We start from the raw sequence: 24488 nt of genomic DNA, 5'->3' as shown, positions 1-24488 counted from the left end.
CGTTTTTCGACTTACGAATTTTTCGACTTGCGAAGGTGCCTTCGGAACGGATTAAATTCGTAAGTCGAGGCACCGCTGTATTCTTTTTCCGGGGTGGAGTGGAGAAGGTGAAAGGAATAAGTGAGGCCGATAGCTGCTGGGGTTCTCAATGAGTGTAACAGAGCTGGCTAGGATAAAATCCGCCTGGTTTTCCAAAAGCTGCTTTTGGTTCTTAAACCCACCATGCTCCTAGTCCTCATGAAGATGAGGAAGGCAAGCTAACCTGACTCTCTCCCCCCCAGAAAGCGTCAGGCCCAGCAAAGGGTGTTGCAAGCATAAATGAGATGAATGAGTGCGCAATAGGCATTCCTCAAATTAGGAAGCCACGTGTTCCAGGTAATGATAGAGGAAAGGCTAAAAGGTTCACAGACCTGTTTTGCCAGCACCCAAATCAACAATCGTCCCTTCGCCACACAACCCAGAAATCCTTACCTTTCTTAACCTCCCCATTAAAAAAAAATAAAAATCCTTTGCACAGCCATCAAACTGCAAAAGCTCCTGGACCCAATCCACCAGAATCGGGGATTCCCACTGAAGCCCCCATTAATATAAAGAGGTGTAACTAGAAATAGGCCCTGCTCCTCCCCCCAGCACCCCCAAAATACCTCTGCAGTCTGCGTAGCATAGAGTCTCCTTCCATTTGGGTGGGGAGGGGGGTACGTCAAAGCTGGGAGCCCACCAGACCTGGGAAGGGGGGAAAAGCGAGGGGTAATTCAGGAGTCAAAAGGAGGAGAGGGTGGTTTGGTTAAATGACTCAAGAACTACCTGGACAGGTAAAGTGGCTGTGGTTGTAAATATTTATAGTTTTATTTTTTTAGAAACTGTGAGGTTTCAAAAGGCTTTTTGTGGGTGTGGGGCAGGGGTCCCCAATTTTGTTTTTAGGGCCGCCACCCCCTGGTTTCCTTAAACCCATCCTCAGTGCCCCCCACCCCACCACCCTATAGAAAGAATTATTCAGAAGAGCAGCCCGCAGGGACCCACTTAGGAAGGTAATAACGCAGAAAAGTTCGAAGCGCCAACGAATAATTATACGTTTGTTCAAAGTCCAGTTAAGACTCTTCTGTTTAATCCCTTCCACTAAACTGCTGAGCGAAATCAATGCCTCCCAGTGCTTTTTTTCCCCTGGGGTGTACGCATACTCCTAAACATTTTGTGAATCTTTGTACTATGGTCCATTTACTGTACTTATTTCCCCCGATTTGAACTATAAAAATGTGACTTTCTGGAGTCAAAATGAGAGTATCCCTAAACATATTTTTTTAAGGGAAAAAGCACTGCTACCTCCTATCGCCCCCCCTCCAAAACAGGTAACCCCACCGTCCCGTCCCCCCATAAGGAACCACTTATGGGGAGGGTCTTGGAACCGCATCACCTTCTGCACCCCTAAACCCCTTTCCCACCAGCCCCCCACCCCTTCCAAAGCACCCCACACTCAGATCCCCCTCCAAAAAAAACCTACCACCCCACGCCCACCAAAAGTTAACTTTTCCTGCCCCCTCTCCGGACCATGGGGCAGACTCACCCTGGGGGGCTGCTCAGCCGCAGGAGGCTCCAGCAGAGCTTGGGGGGCAGCCTGAAAGTCTGCATGGCTGGGGCTGTCTATGGGGCCTGACTTCCTATGTCTTGGAGGAGCTTGCAAGTTCCTGTTTGTCTGTTTCTCCCTCTTGCTCCTTTCCACCCCTTATGCAAGGTCATCAGCTCAAATATGTTTGTCTGTGTTGGGAATAGGGCTAATTACTTCCTGCCCCACCCGTGGCCCCGGGGCATGCTGGGAGTTGTAGTTTACTTCCCCCCCATGGAGACGTGGCTTTCTTTTGCAGCCCAGCAGAGGAAGAAAGCCTGTTTTGGTTGGAGGGTTTTGGAGAGTTGGCCTGCCCTGCCCCTGAGCATAAATGGAGTATAGCAAGGGAAGTAATAGTACCACTGTATTCTGCTCTGGTCAGACCTCACCTGGAGTACTGTGTCCAGTTCTGGGCACCACAGTTCAAGAAGGATACTGACAAGCTGGAACGTGTCCAGAAGAGGGCAACCAAAATGGTCAAAGGCCTGGAAACGATGCCTTATGAGGAAGGGAGCTGGGTATGTTTAGCCTGGAGAAGAGAAGGTTAAGGGGTGATATGATAGCCATGTTCAAATATATAAAAGGATGTCATATAGAGGAGGGAGAAAGGTTGTTTTCTGCTGCTCCAGAGAAGCGGACACGGAGCAATGGATTCAAACTACAGTGGAACCTCGGTTTACGAACACCTCGGTTTACGAATTTTCAGTTTACGAACGCTGCGGACCCATCTGGAACGGATTAATTCACTTTCCATTACTTTCAATGGGAAAGTTCGCTTTAGTTTATGAACGCTTCAGTTTAAGTACTCCACGGACTGTCTGGAACAGATTAATCCACTTACCATTACTTTCAATGGGAAAGTTCGCTTCACTTTATTAATGCTTCAGTTTATGAACAGATTTCCGGAACCAATTGTGTCCGTAAACTGAGGTACCACTGTACAAGAAAGAAGATTCCACCTAAACATTAGGAAGAACTTCCTGACAGAAAGAGCTGTTCGGCAGTGGAATTTGCTGCCAAGGAGTGTGGTGGAGTCTCCTTCTTTGGAGGTCTTTAAGCAGAGGCTTGACAGCCATATGTCAAGAATGCTTTGATGGTGTTTCCTGCTTGGCAGGGGGTTGGACTGGATGACCCTTGTGGTCTCTTCCAACTCGTATGATTCTATATGCAAAGTGCATTTCTTCCCCCTGCTAATCTAGGACTGTGCATTTATTACTTTGCTGCAGTGCTACCCCCCCCCAAAATGTCTCATTTTCCTACCGTACTCTTTTGAAATACTGCCTCTCAATGAGGCCAGACTTAGATTCACAAAATGTTTAAGGGTATGCGTACCCCTGCAGAAAAAAGCACTGCTTTATTCTATTAATACTCCACCTTTTCTCTTTCAGGGAGATCAAGGTGGCATGCATGGTTCTCCGCCCCACTAATTTTACTCCCCACAACAACCCTGCGAGGTAGGTTAGGCTGAGACAAGCGGCGACTGGCCGATGGTCAAGCATCAGGATTTGAAACCTGGTCTTCAAGGTCCTAGTCCGACACACTAACCAATGTGCCATGCTGGTTAATTAAATAATAATGATAATAAATTTTATTTATACCCCGCCCTCCCCGGCTGAGACCAGGCTCAGGGCAGCTAACACCAAATATAAAGGTAAAGGGACCCCTGACCATTAGGTCCAGTCAAGGATGACTCTGGGGTTGCGGCGCTCATCTCGCTTTACTGGCCGAGGGAGACGGTGTTTGTCCGCAGTTAGCATGACTAAGCTGCTTCTGGCAAACCAGAGCAGCGCACGGAAACGCCGTTTACCTTCCCGCCGGAGCAGTACCTATTTATCTACTTGCACTTGATGTGCTTTCAAACTGCTAGGTTGGCAGGAAACACCAAATATATAATACATTAAAAACACAAAATCAAACAATTAGTTTAAAATACAATTCGAATCACATTTAAAATCAAAATAAAATTAAGTGGGAATCCACGAATCAGAACCATAGGGGTAAGGAATTAAAAGTTCACCAGGCCCGGCTACCCGTGCTGGTCCCATATGCGTAGAAAGAACCATGGAGGCCACTTACATACAGGGTCCCATAGAAAGAAGGGGGTCAGCTATAGCCAGGGGTGCATCTGCCCACGTGCAGAGGGGCACAGGGGTCTTCCTGGCAGGCTGTCTGGTTTCCGCCCTCCGCAACAACCAAGCAAGGGGATTAGGGCTCAAGGGGTTTCTAGGCCACAGAAAGTGAGGTCCACATCCCAGTCTGAGGAATAATGTTGGGGTCCCAAGGCATGGGGGGGGGGGTTGCAGGGAAGAAGTGGACTTCCGGTCTACCGCGCTGGTGGAGAGGCGCAGAAACCTCGAGCTCCGAGGTTTCTGACATCGCGGAGGGGGGGGGGGAATTCCGCGGGAGCCACGTGGATCCCCATAAGAACCCCGGGTTAGAGCGTCCCGGGGGCGAAATAGCCCGGCAGAGCTCCAAAGGCGACTCCTCCGCTGCCCGGGGAGCTCGTTAGTCCCCGAGAGCCAGCGGAGTGGCGCCATCGTTGCCTCCACGAAGCGAAGCTCCGTGCCTACAGCCTGTAAGCGGTGGATTCTTCCGGCAAAAAAATTAGATCTGGACCAAGTAAGTTTAAATTCTACGATATGGGGTGGGGTGGGGTGCAGGGAAGAAGTGGCAGAATTTAAACAAGGGCATTCTCGCTTCACTTGGCATGCCCCCTCTTCCTGGCTCAGATCCTGGTTTGTCTTGGCCGGATGCAGCCGTAAACCATGGTGCTGCTGAGCCCGTGCAGAGTGCCCACCACCTATCAACCGGCAAGGGGTGGCCTGCTTCTTCCAGGCAGCCGTTGGGAGGGCACCAGTTCACATCAGCTCCAACTGACATGTCCCAATAGCCAGGGGTGATGGGAATTGTAGTCTAGCGATACCTGTAGGGCCAGATTCTGCATTTGATGCCTTACGTGAGTCTTCCAATTTAACCGCAAGGCAAGTTTATCTTGTGGGACAAATGGAGGGGGAGGCAAAATCCTTATGACCCCCCCCCCCCGGCCCTCACGTCTTGGGACAATTGGCTTTTCTCTAGATCTGTAGCAGCTCCGAAGGTGGTCCTCCGTTCTGCTGCCAGATGCCATTTGAAATTGTTCCATTATTCACCTTGCCTTGTGCTGTTAGAAAGTATCTTCTCCCACTCCCTGCCGCCAACCTTGCTTCGAATCTATTTAAGGAGGGCAAAGCATTCTTGATTTGGGGAAAGGCTTCTGCGCTATTTGCATGCAGAATTTGGTAGGAAATGACTGGAGTGTGAAGGAAATGACCTACCTATTCTGCAGCACGAATGTTGGGAGGTTGTTACTTACCAGTCAGCAGGAGAAAGGAAAAAAACCCATTCCCATGTAGCGTAAATTTAATCCATAGCCACCCTGGACTCCCCACCCCCAAACTTTACTTTTTTTCCTTTGTAAGGTGGGCCAACTGCTGACTCTCCAGTTTTGACCTTGAGCATGGGGAGGCAACCTAAGGCCCAGGGGCCGGATCTGGCCCAATCTCCTTCTAAATCTGGCCCATGGACGGTCCGGGAATCAGCGTGTTTTTACAGGAGTAGAATGTGTGCTTTTATTTAAAATGCATCTCTGGGTTATTTGTGGGGCATAGAATTCGTTCATAAATATATATATATATATAGAGAGAGAGAGAGAGATAGTCGCCCCCCCCCCCAAGGTCTGAGAGACAGTGGACTGGCCCCCTGCTGAAAAAGTTTGCTGACCCCTGTCCTTGAGTATCAAAGACCGGTTTCTGCCAAAGAACTGAAAAATGCCTGAAGCACTAATTCCGAATCTTGCCATCCAGTTTACACACACACACCAAAAAAAAACACCTCTCCGAGCATCACGTAAACAAAACGCACGACTTGACACACTTTGGTTTTATTAGGTGTTTTTTTTTAATTATTACTGAATGGTGTTTTTTTTGTACACAAAAGAGCTAAAAAATAAATATGTTATTACAAAATAGTTATCTGCTACCGATCACACGCACGCACACACACACCCAGGCCCCTAGAGAGAGGGGAGGGCTAAATACTCGAGAGGGGGGGCCCAATCCCTAGGGGGGTGTCTCCTGCTGCAACCTAGAGACAAAAGACTCGCAGGAACGTGCAGGCTGCAAGGAAGTAGCACCATTGAAGAGGAAGTTCGTACCCTGTTTGGGGAGGGAGGCGGGGGGCGGGTTTGAATCCCTCTCCTCCTCCCTCCCACTTTTTACCTTCTTCCCCGGATGAGAGACTGCAGGATTCAGGGGATAGAATTGCTACAACTCCGGACGGAGCAGCGACAGGAGAGTTAAAAAGAGAGAGAGAACAGGAAGCGAGACCAACATACTACCTAGCACCGCTCAGGAGGTGACAAGAGGCAAATTTCAACATCCATGCTCTGCACTTGGGTGTGGAAACGGTGAGAGGCGCAGCACAGCCGGCCGAAACACCTTCCCATCCAGGTGAGGAAAAGGTTTCCTTCTGCAAGAGTCCCTTGGCCTGGCTTCTGAAACCGGGAGGATGGAAGTATCGAGGAATCTCAGCTCTCAGCTCTTATCCTGGGGCATCCCTGGTTAGAAAGGCCCTGAAGGTGTTGCACGCACCCCAAAATATTCCACCCCGATTCACTCGCGTGTTCCAAAAGCTACAAAACCAGGCCTTTACTTTGCATGAGCCCAATTCGCTCCTGGGATTAAAAAAATGAAGATTCCTTTCTTATTTGGCCCTAGAGTAGGGTTGACATATGTCCGGGAAAAGCCAGTTATGTCCTCTTTTTTGGGGGGGGGCAACATGCCCATCCGGGCGGATTTTTACATTTAAAAGGAAATGTCCAGGTTTTTGGGGAGGCAAGGGCTCGGGAGGCTCCGCACGCTCGTACCCGCACACCTATTTCTCCAGCTCGGGGTGTCCTCTTTTTTGCTCTTAAGATATGGCAATGCTAGAGAGACTACAATCCCTGGGGTCGGACATAATACTAAGGCAGGAATTGTGGTTTCTTTCTCCCCAGCTTGAGAGGGAAGGAGCAAAGCGGGCACAATCTGCCCGGGCCCCCATAAAACCTGGTTTTAGGGCATACTACGACAATTTGCAGGTTTGCTCTCCTGCCCACCTACATCGCAAGATGTGCAGCCTGAAGATGGAATCTGAACTCTGGGCCCTAGAACCAAAAGGACTCCTACCCCCCATCAATAGCCTGGTCTTTCCCTGGGATTGAAAGGGGGGGGCAAAGGATGTTGGGATTTTGCCTCAAGTTACCTCCGCCCCCCACACGGGATGGAAAAGTTTAGCAGCTGAAACAGCAACAGGCTGCAAAGGAAACAAAGACATTTTCTATTACAAACAGGGCAAAGAGCACAATTCTGGCAGCGACCCTGGAATCAAGCGTTGCCAGTGACACTTTGGTTGTAAACCCTTCAAAATGCAAAGAGTTGTAGTGTTAGAAACACACGATAAAGAAACCCAAAAAGAATGATCTCACATTTGGGGTGGGGTGGGGGTGGGGATGTAGTGTAAAAATGAGATCTGGGGCGGGAGGGGGGAAGACTTTTATACAAAAGGTAGGTGGGTTTTTTTAATAAAAAATGAACCAACTTAACGCCAAAACACGAATAAAAAAAATTAAGAAAGTTTCCTCTTTCATAGAAAATAAACGAAACAGCACAAAACAAAATGAGCACTTCATTGACACCGGGTTTTTTTGGGGATCCTCAAGTGGGGTGCAGGGATGGGGATCAAATGAATCTACTCTTCCACTAAGAAGCGGAGGCATCGAGACTCACCTGCTCACAAAACCATAGAACAGATCAGGTCATGTGACAGGAAGTCCTGGGCCATTGCCCTGGGTCATGTGACATTCCAAGGTGGCCACTTGACCACGGAACTTGAGGGGGGCCAAAATTCAGAGGACACCAGTTCAAGGCAGATACAAAACAGGAGGCAGAGGTCACATGATTCTAGAGACCTGAGTCACATGATTAAAAAGTGGCCAAGCCAGCCACGGTACTAAAAAAAAAAGGTTAAAAAGACGGCTCACAATATGGAAGGCGGAGCCATCTGAGCGCAATAAACTAGAGAGGACCTGTCAAGCCATCTCCTGTGGCCACGTGTGACAAGCAGCTAATCGCGGGATGAAGGCAAACGGTTTTGCTGGTGAAGGAAAAAATGCTGGCAAGGCAGGCGTGGGTCACGCGAGCCCTAAGCTGAGCCACAAAAGTGCCATGCCGTGGATGGGGACCACATTGCTTCTGGCCGAGTCAGCGGACCAGCCGGTCAGCGTTGTGCCAACTGGTGGCAAGAAGCAAATGTTTGGGTCCATCCAAAAGGCTCTCTTGTGGCGTGTGTGTGGGGGGGGGGGCACAAAGCCCCGGCAGAGGTCAGAGGGTTGTGGAAGGCTCTGAGGACGGAGGCCACGGCGGTGAGCGCAAGGTGGGGCTCAGGGGCCCCAGCGAGTTCACATCACGTCGACAAAGAACTCGCTGGGGTTCCCCATGGCCATGTGGAACGACTGGCGGCTGGCCGTCAGCTCGGGGGGCACCGAGCCCAGGTCGCGCACCGGAGGGGCCCCGGGGGGCTGTACGGCGGCCGCAGCTGCTGAGGGTGGGGCGGGGGGCGGTACCATCATGACCACCATGGGGTTGTAAGCCAGGGGGATGCCCCCTGGGGCCGCGTAGGCCGCGTGGAGGGAGTGGTGGGAACGGATGCTGCCACCCCCCAGGCTGTGCTGGCTGCGCTGGGAAGCCCCCTCCCCGCCGGGCCCCACCGTCACCCCACCGCGCTGGCTGCCGCTGCGGATGGAGTACTCCGACTCGCTGCCGCTGCCGGACTTGGAGTCAGCCCCCGCCTTCTCCTCCTTGGGCTTGCTGGCCCCTCGGCCAGCCCCACTGCCACCGCCGTCACTGCGGTTGGACCCACTGCTCCGGCTGCCTGCAGAAAAGGAGAGAGGAGAAGCAATGTTTACCCACTCTCTAATAATAATACTTAGTTGTTGTTGGCGGCTGTCTGCCTCACAAAACAATGATTTTTTGTCTGGGGGAAGACACAAAGCATAAATCAAAACACGATAAAATATCAAAAGTTCAAAAGGTCCCTAAACAGGGCTGCCTTCAGATGTCTTCTAAAAGTCAGATAGTTGTTTATTTCCTTGACATCTGATGGGAGGGCGTTCCACAGGGCGGGCGCCACCACCAAGAAGGCCCTCTACCTGGTTCCCTGTAACCTCACTTCTTGCAGGGAGGGAACTGCCAAAAAGCCCTCAGAGCTTGACCTCAGTGTCCAGGCTGGAAAATGGGGGTGGAGACGCTCCTTCAGGTATACTGGGCCTTTGAGGCCGTTTAGGGCTTTCAAGGTCAGCACCAACACTTTGAATTGTGCCCAGAAATGTCCTGGGAGCCAATGCAGATTTCTCAGGACTGGTGTTATGTGGTCTCAGCAGCCGCTCGCCAGTCACCAGCCGCATTCTGGGTTAGTTGTAGTTTCCGGGTCACCTTCAAAGGTAGCCCCATGTAGAGCGCATGGCAGTAGTCCAAGCGGGAGATAACCAGAGCATGCACCACTCTGGAGAGACAGTCTGCGGGCAGGGAGGGTCTCATCCTGTGTACCAGATGGAGCTGGTAGACAGCTGCCCTGGACACAGAATTGACCTGAGCCTCCATGGACAGTTGTGAGTCCAAAATGACTCCCAGGCTGCGCACCTGGTCCTTCGGGGGCACAGTTACCCCATTCAGGACCAGGGAGTCCTCCACACCCGCCCGCCCTGTCCCCCCAAAACAGTACTTCTGTCTTGTCAGGACTCAACTTCAATCTGTTAGCCGCCATCCATCCTCCAACCGCCTCCAGACACTCACACAAGGCCTTCACTCATTCATTGAGAAAATCCCGAAGGGCCCTTGCTCGTGACTGGACATCATGCAAGGCTGGGAACTGCTTGTCCCAACTGGGGGACCCAACAGCTCCCACTGGGCAGCCCGCAGCCCTGATACCCCAATATAGCAATTGGAAAAGTTTGACACTCTTAATCTCAGGGTCGAGAGTTCGAGGCCCATGTTGGGCAAAAGATTCCTGCATTGCAGGGGCTTTGCCTAGATGACCCTTCCAACTCTCCTATGACTCTGAGCGAGGGCCATTTGTAAACACAATAAAAGGGCCAGACAAGATCCAGGGCTGCCCCCCACCCTACCTTCACTGTGCTGGCTGCCGGCACTCCCCATGCCGTAGCTGTAGGAAGAGAGCTCATGGTAAGGTGGGGGCTGGGGGCTGTAGGGGTGCGGCGCCGGGTACTGGTAAGAGAAGGTGGGCATCAGAGGCCAGGGGGTGGCGCCCGGCAAGGGCAGCGGGGCCAAGGTGTCCTGGTCGGAGGCGCCGCTGGAGCCGTCGTTGTCGTTGAGGGAGAGGTTGGCCATGTCTGGAGAAAGAGGAGGAAGAAACAGGGAATGAGGAGTCCATCCAAGTGGAGAAAATGTAAAGACAATGGCTGCTGGATCAGGCCCATCTGGTCCAGCACCCTGTTCCCACAGGGGCCAAGCAGATGCCCCAGAGGGGAACCCGAAAGCAGGATCTGACCAGAAAGAGCCCTCTCCCCCTCCTCCTGTGGTTTCCTGCAACTGGAATTCAGAAAGACCACAACCACCATGGTTAGTGGCCATTGATAGCTCCCTCTCCTCCATGCAAAGAGGAAGCCCAGAGCAAGGCACTCAAACCGGCTTTCGGCTATCAAGCAGAACGGTGGGGGGCTAAGGAATGAAAAAGGACAGGAAGAAACATCATGGACAGAATAAATATCACACACGGGAAGAACATCGATACAGTAGATCTTCACCTGTAGTCTTATAAATTACTTAATGTGTCAACAAGAATAGAAGTTATGAATATTGCAGCTGTTGTAGAAGGGATTGCTATTACGACAGGAATTGAAATCAGCAAGATTTTGGAACGCAGAAATAAAGTAAACCATCAAACCATCATTTCTAGCCCGCAAAGGGGGGGGGCATCAAAAATATGTACCGGTAATTTGGTATTTGAATGGTTTGTATTAGGATTTGCATTATAATTTGGCATTGTTATAATGAGGCTATTATTGGACTGCTGTAAATGAAAAACTAATAATAATAATTATTATTTTTTTAAAGGATGAAATGGAAAGGAATGAGGCACAGATCAATCCTGGAGACAATTAAACAGGGATGAGGGAGAGATTTAGCAACTAAAACAACCTGTGTTATTCTCCTCCTCAGGACTCGCCTATGTCACAGCCTGCCTGGGAGGAACCCAAGACCATCTCAGCCGAGCCGGCTTGGACTGACCATACGGTCTAATTCAGCAGTGCAATTTAGTGTGCGTTTGTATTCCACGGTCTGGCAAACTATGGGACGGAGCGCTCGGAAAATTCAAAAAAGTCCGTGGCTGTGAGCAGCTTCCAGATGTTTCCATCCTTTGCCTTAATCGTCTCTTCTCTTGGGCTGGGGGGGGGCATCCAGGTTGAATGCTCAGAACCTATTTGAAGGAATTAAGAACAGTGCGCCTCTGAGCATGTCTGGACCGGGTTTTACTTGCACTCCAAGCAACCTTCACTGCTGCGCTCCCATTAGGAATGTGGGGAGTGCCTCTTAGTTTGGTTCCAGGTGTTTTTGACCACAACTTCCAACAGGCGCACTGTTTAAATACCTGGGAGTCCATCTTAGTGAAGACCTACTGTAACTTGGAAGGTCAATACAGCCCAGGCGGTTAGGAAGGCCCAACAGGGACTTCGTTTCCTTAGGGTCTTGCGAAAGAACGAGGCTGGACAGCAAACTAATGATCTCCTTCTATCGGTCCACGATCGAAAGTGTTCTCTCATACTGCATTACGGTGTGGCGTGCTGGTTTGACAGCCATGGACAGAGAAGTGTGCGGTGAAGACAGCACAGGATATCGTGGGCTGTCCCCTGAATCCGCTAGATGTCATCGCAGGAGACGGTTGCCTCGGAAGAGCGAGGAACATTCTCAGGGATGACTCACACCCTGGCCAGCACCTTTTTAATCTCCTGCCCCTCGGGCAGGTGATATAGGAACACGATAAGCCGCACCAACAGGTTAAAGAACAGTTTCTACCCGCGGGCCGTGAGGCTGCTGAGTGGAAGACAGCAACATTGCAGCTGACGTTCGGGGTTGGAGGTCGTACGACAGCACACAGAGCGTAACAAGGACTGAGAGATTGTGGGGGGGGAGGGGGGCTCGTTTAATCTCACTGTAAACAAGTGGTACAGTGACAATATAGTATTTCTATTTCTATTCTATTCTATTCTATGATAGCCATGTTCAAATATATGAAAGGATGTCATATGGAGGAGGGAGAAAGGTTGTTTTCTGCTGCTCCAGAGAAGCGGACACGGAGCAATGGATTCAAACTACAAGTTAGAAGATTCCACCTAAACATTAGGAAGAACTTCCTGACAGTAAGAGCTGTTTGGCAGTGGAATTTGCTGCCAAGGAGTGTGGCGGAGTCTCCTTCTTTGGAGGTCTTTAAGCAGAGGCTTGACAGCCATCTGTCAGGAATGCTTTGATGGTGTTTCCTGCTTGGCAGGGGGTTGGACTGGATGGCCCTTGTGGTCTCTTCCAACTCTATGATTCTATGATTCTACTGTTATACATCCACATGGGTTGGGGATGATGGGAATTGTAATTCAGAACAGATAGAGAGACAGAGAAAGTGAAAGAGAACGGAAGGAAGGAAGACGGACAGAACTTGGGGGAGGCTGGAGCAGAGCTGCAGTTCTGAGCCAAGCCTTTTTTTTCCCCCTCCTTACAGTTTTCGCAGCCGCTGAAGTCTCCAAAGATGTAGTAGCACTGCTCGGAGAAGGTGATCTTGTTGACCGTGTGGCGGATGAAGCCGGCCTTCAGGAGGTTGCTAGCGTACTTGCGGGCCTCTCGGCGGTCCTGGAAGCCCTCCACGTGGTGGTACAGCCAGTCCACCACATCCGAGCCTGGGAGGGGTGGGGGACAGGGGTGAGGGAGAGAGCCGGGGGTGGGGTGGGGTGGGGGCAAGCTAGGCTGCCAGGGAGGGCTGCATGCGTCCTTCACTTCAGGGTCTGTTGGAGGGGAATCCCGCTTCCTCCTGTTCAGGCGGCAGGCCACCCACCCTCCCGCCTGCCCCGCTCCTCAGCACGGTACCTAGGAAAGCGTTGGGGATGGTGATCTTGAGCCACATGCGGTCGCGGACCTCCAGGCCCGACTCTGGGGAAGCCATGGCCTTGGTGACGGAGGCCATGTCGGTGTGGATGGACAGGTTGAAGTCGTCAAAGCCTGAATGTCGGACGGCAGGGGAAAGGGAAAAAGAGCCCTCCGTCAAACTCCCTGGGATGCGAGATCCCGAGGGAGCTTTTCCCCAGGGGAGCTGAGGCATCATTTTTCTGCAGCAGCTAAAAGTGCCCAGGGGCCAGATTGTCTTCTTTGCATATAAAATAAAAATAAAAATAAAATGGCAAACGCAGCAGCTCAAGTCCCACAGGTCTATCAGAGTGTCTACTTTTTCTATATATTTTTAAAAATAAAAATATTGAAATCGTTATGATTCAGACTACGGAGCTCTTTGTAATCATGGGCCACAATGCCCCTTTCCTCTTGAAATGTTGTACCACCGACTCAGAAAATCGCAGAGCTGAACTTTACATTTCATTATTGACAATTGTGACGACTGAGGTTTTTTTTAAAAAAACTTATTTTTCTTTCTTTTTCCTGTACCTATTTGTCATTATCAACACCCAATTAAATGTATTTTTGGGGGGAGGGTGGGGAGAAAGAACGTTGAGGGAAAGGTGTGGAAAATGCTCAGATCCTGGGATCTTCTGTGGATGTGCAAGACAAATGAGACAATTGGTGCGAATGACCCAGAAACAAGAAAGTGAGATGGGAGACTTAAGATAATCCTGCCTATAAAAACAACGTGAAAGAAAAAGAAAAAAACACTCTCTCCTCCTGCATTTTCCAGCAACTGACGTTCAGAAGCATTGGTGGCAACTCTGGAGGCAAAGCACAGCTATCCTGGCTACAGCCACTGAGAGTCCTGTCTTCCTCCGCGAATTTGTCAAGTCTGTTGGTGGCTATCATTCCTTCCTGCTGGAAGGAGTTCCATAGTTTATCTATGCACTGCGTGAAGTACTCATTTATCTCTCCTGAATCTTCCAACATTCAGGGCTAATAACCTTCTTAATCCAAAAACCTGGGACATGGTGGCGCAAAGTCTTGGATTGCCTGGGCAAATTTTGCTCGCTGCATCACATCCAGCAGAATATCATAAGGTGGTGACCCAAAGAAGGGGCATTTCCACCAGAAAGTCCTTCTCATATGCGAAGCAGCAAAGCATCCATCCGTTGCTTCTGCCGTCTTGTAAAGACTGGCCTTTTTGCTTTCCCAGACCCATAAGACTAAACTGCTTTATATGCCTGGATTCTGTTACAGTGGTACCTTGGTTTACGAACTTAATCCGTTCCAGAAGTCTGTTCTTAAACCAAGGCGTGCTTTCCCATAGCAGCGGGGGACTCAATCTACAAATGGAACACACTCAACAGGAAGTGTTCTTCTTCCAAGGCAAAGTTCACAAACCAAAACACCTACTTCTGGGTTTGCAGCGTTCTTAATCCAAGTTGCTCATAAACTAAGCTGTTCTTAAACTAAGGTACCACTGTATTAGCTTTTCTATCCTTTTAAATATGCTTCGTACCACTGATTTATTGGATTTAGACTGAATTTTTACTCAAAGAATACTGTTTGTTCTTCTATATTATATACTGCTTAAAGGTGTTTTTTTATATAAAAAAAAAGTTACGCGCTTTGTAACTGCTTTTAAATACGCCAGGTATGGGATTGCATTCATCCCGCTGGGTTTATTTTTTTAACCTACAACAGTGTGGTCCAGCAGCAGACACTTGGTGTTTCTTGAAAGGGGGGGCCACAGAGATTTTCAGAAGAGGGCTTACACCTCCTTCTGCCCCTGTCCTCCCCCCCCCCGGGGTAATGATCAGGGCAGAGCGAGGAATGGGTCACTCACGTTCAGTCTCAGTGACGGAGGTCCCCGAGGTGATTGTGCTCATCGAGCTGCTCCCAGGGTAGGCAGCAAAGGCCCCAGTCAGGGCAGCTGAATGGGACACCCAAGCCGCTGGGTCGATGGGCTGGATTGGCTCATCTGGACGCAACACAAGACAGGGAAGAAGCCTTAGGAAACTCCCAGCGAACCAAGCCTCCGGCCCTGCCCTGCTCTCCCCCATCCCAGAGTCTAGGCCCTAGAACCAGGACATTTCCCGATCCGGAGCCCAAACTCTGCCCGTGCAGGCCCGGCTGTTTGGCAAAACATCTTAGGTTTGGGGGACGGGGAAACCTATGGCCTGCTTTGGCTTGGCAGTCCATTTCACTCCTTTTGGGTCCGGCGGAGTCAGAGCAAAGCCTCTCGAGGGTTTGGGGGGGGGGACACGGGTGTCAACCACTTACTTCTAGGCAGGGTGAAATAGCCTTGCGGGGAGGGGTCCCAGCACTTGGCCACTGTCAGCACAATCGGGCTGCAAAGGAAAGGTGAGCCGTGAGCTCCAGGCTGCCCCCGCAAGGCAGCTCAAGAAAGAGGGCGCTCGGGGGAGAAAGCCCACTCACCCCGGCTTGTGGACAATCTCCCGCAAAACCCTCACGGCGTCGTCGTTGCTCATGTTCTCAAAATTGATGTCGTTGACCTGGGGGGGGCAGAGAAGAAACAAGCACCGCTAGGCCGGCTTATCCGAACGCGGGAGGCAGGTGAGAAACCTCCAGGGCCCCCCCCATGGGAAGGAAGCTCCCCAAGGGCTTTGAGGAAGGTCCTCTCCCCACCCCCCCCCCAGCCACCAGGCTCACCTGCAGCAGCATGTCCCCGGGCTCGATCCGGCCGTCTGCCGCCACCGCGCCACCCTTCATGATGGAGCCAATGTAGATGCCCCCGTCCCCTCGCTCGTTGCTTTGCCCCACGATGGAGATGCCCAGGAAATTGTACTTTTCTGCTCAGGAAAAAGGTGGGGAGAGAATGAAGGAGGTCAGTTCATCAATTAACTAGAAGGTGGTGGGAGATTTAGAAACAGAGGCTGGATGGCAGCCTGTCAGACATTTTTTTAGCTGTGATTCTTGCACTGCAGGGAGTTGGACTGAACGGCCCTCGGGGTCCCTTCCAATGGTTCTAATAAACGAAGAAACTGAGGAGGGCAGATCAGGAGAGGAGGGTTGGTGGACCACCCAAGTCAACGTGAGAGGAAGCCACATGTGGTTACCCCCCCCCCCCAATCATCCCTGAGCATTGGCCCTGCTGGCTGGGAATTGAGAGTCCAACAAACTTGGCTCCCCCATCCCATCTACCCCTTAACCACCCCTGGCAGGTTCATGCCTTACTTTCTCATAAAAGTAGAGAAGAGATGCTATGCCCACCGGAAGAACTCTGTTTGCAGTGTGCCTGTTCTGGCATTCTGCTGTTCAGCTAGCCAGCCTACAGACCCTCTCCCTTATAGGGATTCGCTCACACACACAGCCCTGCCTTCCATTGCCTCTGCAACCCCCCATTTTGGCCACTCAGCCCTTTCCATTTCAAGTCTCTCTCTCTCACCTAAACCGCCCCACCCCAACCGACCGCTCCCATACCCAGTGCTTTTTTTCTAAAAAAATGTTTAGGGGTACTCTCATTTTCCTACTCATACAGTGGCACCTCGGTTCTCAAACAACTTGGAATCCAAACACTGCAAACCCAGAAGCAAGTGTTCCGGTCTGCGAACTTTTTTTGGAAGTCGAATGTACTCCGTTTTGAGGTTATGCTTCCATTTTGAGTGCCACGCTTCCGTTTTGAGTGTTATGCTTCTGATTTAAAACAAAATAAAAAAAATCCTTCCAGTAGCACCTTAGAGACCAACTAAATTTGTCATAGGTATGAGCTTTCATTATCTGAAGAAGTGTGCATGCACACGAAAGCTCATACCCATGACAAACTTAGTTGGTCTCTAAGGTGCTACTGGAAGGATTTTTTTATTTTGTTTTGACTGCGTCAGACCAACACAGCTACCTACCTGTAACTAGTACTATGCTTCTGATTTGAGTGCCATGCTTCTGTTTGAAGTGTTACGCTGAGGTCTGTCTGTTTTTGCTATTTATTTTGCCTTTTTGTGGCTCTTTTTTTGGTTTTTGTGACTCTGTGGAACCCAGTTCAGCTACTGATTGATAGATTGTGTGACTGCAGTACATTGTTGATTGCTTTCATTTTATGGCTCAATGGTCTCGTTAGATAGTAAAATCCAAGTCAGATTGCTGTTTTAGGGGTTGCTTTTAAAAGTCGGGAACGGATTAATCCGTTTTGCATTACTTTCTATGGGAAAGCGCGCCTCGCTTTTGGAACGCTTTGGTTTTGGAACGGACTTCCGGAACGGATTAAGTTCGAGAACCAAGGTACCACTGTATTGAAATACTGCCCCCCCAATGAGGCCAACTTAGATTCACAAAATGTTTAGGCGTATGCACCCCCCTGCGTCCCCCAGAAAAAAAGCACTGCCCTTACCCATGTTCAGGGTAACAGTGATGATGTTGAGAGACATGGTCGAGTCAGTGACGCTGCTGAAGGACGACGTCTGAAAAGAAAGGAGTAAGGAGAGGGACCTCAGAAGAGCCTGGCTGCAGGGTCAGGCCAACGGCCCATCTACTCTAGTATAGCAGCCAACAAGACACCTGTTGGAAACCCTCAAGCAAAGGGGGAGATCAGAGTGAGGATCAGCCCCCCCCCTTAAAGCTTATTCCTCTCTCCCTCCATGCAAGACGAGATCCTGCCTCCTCCATCACCCGTGGAACAGCAAGCCACATGGCCACTGCAGACTCCCCACCCCATGCCAACCTACCCGCTCCAGACGTGGCGGGCGCTGCTTCCGCCGCCTACGGTGGCGCTTGAGGAGGCGAGAGGCGCTGCTCTGCTCCGTGGAGCTGCTGAACCTGCCCAGGGAAGAGGGGGAGAAAGACCTTGAACCCCAACTGCCAGGCCAGGGGTGCAATGGTGATAAAGTCTTTGAATATATATACTGTATTTTTCTGTCTATAAGATGCCCTCATGTATCAGATGCCCCCTATTTTGGGAGACTCAGATTTAAGAAAATGTGGGGGTGCCCCCGTGTAGAAGACGCCCCCCCCTAATTCTTGACATTATTCTTTAGGGGAAAAACCTAGTCTTTTACACGGAAAAATACGGTATATTTTATCAAATTTAACTATTGCGTCACATAAGTAAAAAAATCCAACAGCTTGCAAAAATATGTTACACAGAAAGCAAAATGTTACCAAAAAATAAATGTTACATATAAATAAAATACAGTTAGAACTGGATATAGAACAACTGATTGGTTCAAAATTGGGAAAGGAGTACGACAAGGTTGTATATTGTCTCCCTGCTTATTTAACTTATATGCAGAATTCATCATGCGAAAGGCTGGACTAGATGAATCCCAAGCCGGAATTAAGATTGCTGGAAGAAATATCAACAACCTCAGATATGCAGATGACACAACCTTGATGGCAGAAAGCGAGGAGGAATTAAAGAACCTTTTAATGAGGGTGAAAGAGGAGAGCGCAAAATATGGTCTGAAGCTCAACATCAAAAAAACCAAGATCATGGCCACTGGTCCCATCACCTCCTGGCAAATGGAAGGGGAAGAAATGGAGGCAGTAAGAGATTTTACTTTCTTGGGCTCCTTGATCACTGCAGATGGTGACAGCAGTCACGAAATTAAAAGACGCCTGCTTCTTGGGAGAAAAGCAATGACAAACCTAGACAGCATCTTAAAAAGCAGAGACATCACCTTGCCGACAAAGGTCCGTATAGTTAAAGCTATGGTTTTCCCAGTAGTGACGTATGGAAGTGAGAGCTGGACCATAAAGAAGGCTGATCGCCGAAGAATTGATGCTTTTGAATTATGGTGCTGGAGGAGACTCTTGAGAGTCCCATGGACTGCAAGAAGATCAAACCTATCCATTCTTAAGGAAATCAGCCCTGAGTGCTCCCTGGAAGGACAGATCGTGAAGCTGAGGCTCCAATACTTTGGCCACCTCATGAGAAGAGAAGACTCCCTGGAAAAGACCCTGGTGTTGGGAAAGATTGAGGGCACTAGGAGAAGGGGACGACAGAGGACAAGATGGTTGGACAGTGTTCTCGAAGCTACGAACATGAGTTTGACCAAACTGCGGGAGGCAGTGGAAGACAGGAGTGCCTGGCGTGCTCTGGTCCATGGGGTCACGAAGAGTCGGACACGACTAAATGACTAAACAACAACAACAAAATAAAATAAAGTTCTTCCATCCTTTAAGTCAGACTTCCACCTCTCACAGCATGGGTCCTTCGTTTCCTCAATAACTGCATTCCTCAATAACTGCATTCCTCAATTAACTTAAGATATGTTGCCTGTATTCTTTCTACCATATTATATTGCGAGAGTTAGTCAAAGCATGTTAAAGGTTTCGTATGGGAACAATTTTTTAAAAACATGCTCTATAATTATCCCATTCTTTACTGAACTTTTGGGTTGTTTGATTCCTAATTCTCCCGGTCATTTTTGCCAGTTCTGCATATTCAAACATTTTCACCTGCCATTCTTGTTTTGTTGGCAAAGTCTCTCCCTTCCACCTCCTAGCTATCAGCATCCTCACGGTAAGGTCTTAAGGCCAGGAAGCCATCCAGCAAAAAAGGGCTTCTCGTCTGCCAAGAGGTTTGCCTACCCCAACTTTTGGCATGGACCCAAACGTTCCCGGAAAGAGAAGCAGGTGAGCAAAGAGGGGAGGGGGTGCACCAAAGTGTGCGGCACAGCGGCAAGCAGGCTGCACTACGCCGGTCTGGTCACAAAAGTAAGAGAGACCCTTCCCTAGCTGGCTTGCTGCAAATCACACAAGCCAAAAAGAGGTCAGCTGGCCAAGAGAGCCCAAATAGAGCTCATCACCCAGAATTGAGAAAGGGGCCAGGTGTGCAGCAAGGCCTGGTGCACACCTGAGAATCATGAACCCTCCAAGGCTTATACACAGGTGGGACCAGGGATTTCACACCCAATTCTTAACGCAGCCAAGGCAAATTCCTTCCTTTGGTCAAGTGACATACAGACGTACCTTGGATCCCGAATGCCTTGAAACTTGGACGTATTGGCTCCCGAACGCCACAAACCCAGAAGTGACGTGTTTCGGTTTGCGAACGTTCTTTTCGAACCTGAACGTCCGACAGGACTTCCGTGGCTTCTAATTGGCTGCAGGAGCTTCCTGCAGCCAATCAGAAGCTACGATTTGGTTTTCGAATGAACTTCTGGAACGGATTCCAGTTGACTTCCAAAGCACGGCTGTATTTAGCAGCCAGTAAAGTGCAAGTTTTCACTCCTGCTAGATGGCAGGGCCCTTCCCTTCTTTGACACCCTGTGCCTGGGCGAATCTCTCCGCTTCCCAGCCTGGCGTGAGGCAAATCCCACCTTTCATCGTCTTGGCATCAGGCACAGCTCTGGGAGGTAGGCTAAGCTAAGAGGTGATGGCTGGCTCAAGGTCACCCAGTGAATTCCCTGGGTGAGTGGCGATTTGAACCCTGGTCTCTTCCACATCCTAGTCGGACACTCTAACCACTACACCACACTGCCTAGGGCCAAGAGGTGAGGGTTCCTGGCTTTGCAATGCTCTTGGGGAGATTACGGGACAGGAAGAGTCTCGAGAGCCCCTGAAAAGCAAGACTTGTTTCAGAGGAGACCCCACCCTCCACAGATCCCAGAAGAAGCATTTCCAACCGAAAATGCCAGCCCATTTCTGCCCCTCACCTGCTCATGGTGTCATCATCATCAGAGTCACAGAGGCTGGTGGTCTCAAGTTCGCTGGTCAGCAGGGTGGAGGAGCTCTCATACCCAGCCAGGTGCCGCTCCATGCGGGACTGCCCGTTTAGCCGGTGCCCACCTAGTTATTTATTTTAAAGGCAAGCAGAGAAGCTTAAGGTGGACTCACAAAACGGCCACTTCACACACACACACACACACCCTCCCCTGCAGCCCACAGAGAAGAGACTCCGGAGTTTGTGCTCCCAGGCGGCCACTGACCTCCGTGCTCCATGCTCTCCCTGCGGCGTGGCCGCTCCCGCCTCAGCGACACAACCGACTCAGTCTCAGTTTCGTGGTCCAGGTTCTCGTGGCTGCTGGAGATGTTTGGGCTGCAAAGGCAGGGAAAGGGCCTCCACCACTGAACTGTATCACAACAGTACCTACCAGAGTTCAAGAATGGGCACCTCCCCAAGTCCCTTGTTCAGGAAACCCTCAAGTACATCCCCTCAAGCTTGGCTCAGAAAAGAATAACCAATTGGATAAAGTATTTCCCCCCTCATGTTGTTAAGGAAAATGTTACGTTCCTAATGTTATGAACCACCCTGTGATCTTTGGATAAAGGATGGTATACAAATTTAATAAATAAAACAATAATATATTGTACAGGCCAAGATCTTATATTGATGTATAGTAGGCATGTCCAACAGGTAGATCATGATCTACTGGTAGATCACTGGACGTCTGTGGTAGATCACTGGTAGATAACTGGCTCCTCTCAAGGAAGCAACTTTTGCTCTCCTGGAAAAGCTCAACATCTTTGCCCTGCACCCCCAAAAAGGGGCTTTCCCGCTCCCTAAATAAAGCTGAACAACTTTGACCTGAACCCCAAAAATGTGGGTAGACAACTGCCAGTTTTTAACTCTATGAGTAGATTGCAGTCCCTTGGGAGTTGGCCACTCCTGATGTATAGTTATTAAGTATAATTTATGTTTGTATGCTTCTGTTTGACTACAACCTACAGTCGGTTGCCTTGTTAATAAATCTGAATTAGAAAATGTGAACTTGGCTCTGTGAAATTTCCTGAAGAGGACCACAGATTTATGCTCTGGGCACCTCTGGGGGAAGACACAAAGCATAAATCAAATAAATTGCATTTCCATTTATGCAGCATGCAGTAGTCTGTAAGAACACTGTAAGAACATAGGAATAACTTGCTGGATCAGGCCCATGACCCATCTAGTCCAGCATCCTGTTCTCACAGTGGCCAACCAGATGCTTATTATGGGGGACCTGCAAGCAGGACCCGAGCACAAGAACACTCTCCCTGTGGTTTCCAGCAAATGGAACTCAGAAACATTGCACACCCACCCAGCGGGAAACCCCAAAGCCCATGTTCAGTCTCCCCTTACTCACTGGAAGGAAGGGGGTCGGGAATCCCCAATGCCACTAGTCCGCTCCACGGGCAATGGAGGAAGGGGTGGTGGCGGTGGCGAAGGTTCTGGTCGTACCTCTATGGGAGGAGGGGGAGGGGGAGGGAGCTCAGGCTGGGGGTTCTCAGATGACACAAGCTGTGGCAGGGAAAAGGAGAAGGTAAAATGAGGAGCATGTCATCATCCCCCTTCCTAAGCGCCCCAAAGACTGACCACCTGTTTGGGCACTAAATAAACCCTCAGAAGCCAAATGCACAGGAATTTAAGTAGAGGAAATGGGCCCTGCTGGATGAGGCCAAAGGCTCCTGCTAGGCTGTCCTCCCACAAGCCCCTCCAGATGTTTTGGACTAGAACACCCCACCAGGTCCAGCCAGCATGGCTGTGGCAAAGGTGACGGGCCAGCCGGGTGCAGGGCTTGAGGATATAAGGCCTCCACTGTTGAACCCAGAGCCAAAGCAAGACCCCAGACCTGTGGCCTAAAGCCAACCCACAGTTAGGTCTAGGGAGGGTGCCCACAGCGAGACGATGTGCCAACTTCATACCCAGGAAACGACTCTGCCATTGAAGCAAGGGAGCTTTGCGTTGTCATCGGAGATCTCCTCCTTCACAACCCTTCAGCAGAAGGAAGAGAAAGGGGAATCAGGAAAGGGGGGCTTCCAAGGAGCAAGAAGCGACAAGATGCTTGTGGCCCCCAGGGACTCCCAACTATGTAGCAGCAGGAAGCCACTCCGAGCATGCCAGAATGCAGAAAGGGTGTGCTCTGGGTGCCTGGGACTCGGTTGTGCCTGTGGGAGGGTAGGGGGAGATGGGATGGATCCTGCCTCCCAGAGGGCTGGTTCCCTTTCTGTGGAAGGGCCACATCTCAGCAGCAGGACATCAACTGTCACGGCAGAAGGTCAACCCCTGGCAGCATCTGCAGGTAAATGTGGAAACGAGATGGACCACTGGCCAGATGCAACCAAAGGCGGGTTCCTGGGTGTTCTTTCTCTCCCAGGTGGCCGGGGGCAAGGCTGTCTCCCAGGCCCCTTAAGGAGGGCAAGGAGTCCCTCCTCAAGAACATCAGAGCCCCTTGCTTGGCTCTTGGGTGAGGCAGGAGTGCCAGGTTGGCCCCTCGACCGTGCCTGGCCCTGGCACAGACATGTGGGGAGGGGGGCGCTTGGCCCTTTTATGGGAATTCCGTGGGTGCGTTTGCACCTACGGTGTGAGGGGAGGGCCTTCTCCCAAGCACCTGGGGGACCACAAAGGTGTGCCCGGACGCCTGGGTCCCAAGGAGCTGAAGGGATGGGCGTGCCTCTCCCTCTCTCGGACGCCTGGGTCCCTTTCCCCTCGAGGTCTTTCTCTCCTTGCGTGGCCCTGCCTTCTCCCCTTTCTCTCGTGTACCCGAAGTCCTGGTCCATGCTCTTGAAGAAGTACTTGGCTCCTGGCCGGGCGAGGGCCGCCTTGACGTGGCCCAGGGTGATGCGCTCGGCCGGGACGGGGATCTTGACCAGGTAGGGCGTCTCCTCCTCGTCCAGGTGGTAGATCACCTTCGTCTCGCCCGCCGCCGCCGCCGGCATCGCCGCCGCCCCGCCGCCGCCACAGCCAGGCCCGGGGCCCGCCGCCAGCGCCATGGCAACCGCGCGCCCGTCCGCCCGCCCCGCCCACCAATCAGCTCCCGCGCCGCCAGACAGGCAGGAAACGGCCGACGTGGGAGGAGGCGGGGAGAGAACGTTCGGAGGAGGAGGAGGGGCGGGGGGGGAAGAGGGCTGGCGGGGAGCGCGGCGCGAGACTCCCCTCGCGCAGCGGCAGCGTTTCCCGGAGCGTCCCTACGTCATCACGTTTCACGTCTCATTCCTCCCGCCGTCGTCCTCCTCCCACTAGGCATAAACAGACGTGGAGGGAGGGGAAGGCGGAGTCGCCGCGGCACGTGACAAGGGGCGGCCCCTTCTCCCCCCGCCCCTGCCCTTCATTGGGCCAACCGCGGGAGGAAGGGGTCACGTGCGCGAGAGCCGTGTTCTGAGCCCCCGGTCACGTGGTGGGACTCTCACCCACGCAATGACGCGGCACGCCGCGGGGCATGAGGGGAGGCGGAGGTCCGTGACGCCCCGGAAGGGGAGGGCGGGAGCGAAAAAAGAAGACATTCCCCGTCTTTGTCCTCCGGCAGGAACAGCCTCCTGTCACGTGAGCACGAGACTGACGGCTCCCTGGGAAGGGGGCGGGGCCTCTGGCGGTGTCAGAAACTCTGCACATGCTCAGGAGCCGGGCCGAAAAATGATGAGGCTTCCCCTTTCGAAGATCGAGGGGTGGCCTCGCATTTAAAGGAATCGGGAGAGGGAGAGAAGACGGTGTTGGTATTAAAAGGGACCTGGGAGCGAGTATAGGCCTAGGCCAAGCCCAAGGCCATGACCTGACCTCCAGCTTGGCCACAGCAGAAAGTCCACAGACCCACACAAACATCAGATCCTGCGAAAGTTCTTTTGCACAAGGAACAATTGTTATGGACAGGATGGTGGCTGCCTGCTAAATGGCAGAGAAACAAATAGAGACTCTCCTCTCCCGCCAGAGAAGATTCCCTTCACCTGCCATGCATAAGACCACCCAGGCCTGCTTCGCAGGGGCAGCAGGGGCACTTAGGAACACACAAAGCTGCCTTTCGCAGCAGCAGCAGTTAACT

The 24488-nt window shown here is 51.2% G+C and overlaps 2 protein-coding genes across 2 annotated transcripts in view; both read right to left on the bottom strand.

The window, feature by feature from the left end:
• ACADVL (acyl-CoA dehydrogenase very long chain) overlaps positions 1 to 1720 on the bottom strand; it is a 35102-nt gene extending 33382 nt beyond the window's left edge. The window contains exons 1-2 of the mRNA XM_060281921.2: positions 1562 to 1720; positions 645 to 723 (exon numbers count right to left, since the gene is read on the bottom strand). Of these exons, the coding sequence (XP_060137904.1) occupies positions 645 to 723; positions 1562 to 1626 (144 nt within the window). The 5' untranslated portion in view covers positions 1627 to 1720. The remainder of the gene's footprint in view (positions 1 to 644; positions 724 to 1561) is intronic.
• Positions 1721 to 5512: 3792 nt separating this feature from the next.
• Positions 5513 to 23579, bottom strand: DVL2 (dishevelled segment polarity protein 2). The gene is made up of 15 exons (XM_035136145.3): positions 23216 to 23579; positions 22378 to 22447; positions 21819 to 21973; positions 20685 to 20794; positions 20412 to 20544; positions 17481 to 17571; positions 17147 to 17216; positions 15472 to 15611; positions 15238 to 15314; positions 15082 to 15149; positions 14645 to 14779; positions 12769 to 12900; positions 12405 to 12581; positions 9801 to 10025; positions 5513 to 8548 (listed from the first exon to the last, which is right to left on the bottom strand). The coding sequence occupies exons 1-15, from the start codon at positions 23443 to 23445 to the stop codon at positions 8076 to 8078; spliced, it is 2286 nt and encodes a 761-aa protein (XP_034992036.2). The 5' UTR covers positions 23446 to 23579; the 3' UTR covers positions 5513 to 8075.
• Between the last annotated feature and the right edge of the window lie 909 nt (positions 23580 to 24488).

Source organism: Zootoca vivipara, chromosome 12 (assembly GCF_965207765.1).
Source record: "Zootoca vivipara chromosome 12, rZooViv2.hap1.1, whole genome shotgun sequence".
NCBI classification, from domain to species: Eukaryota; Metazoa; Chordata; class Lepidosauria; order Squamata; family Lacertidae; genus Zootoca; species Zootoca vivipara.
Note: the sequence above shows the minus strand (reverse complement) of the source record. Positions and strands in the feature narration are given on the sequence as shown.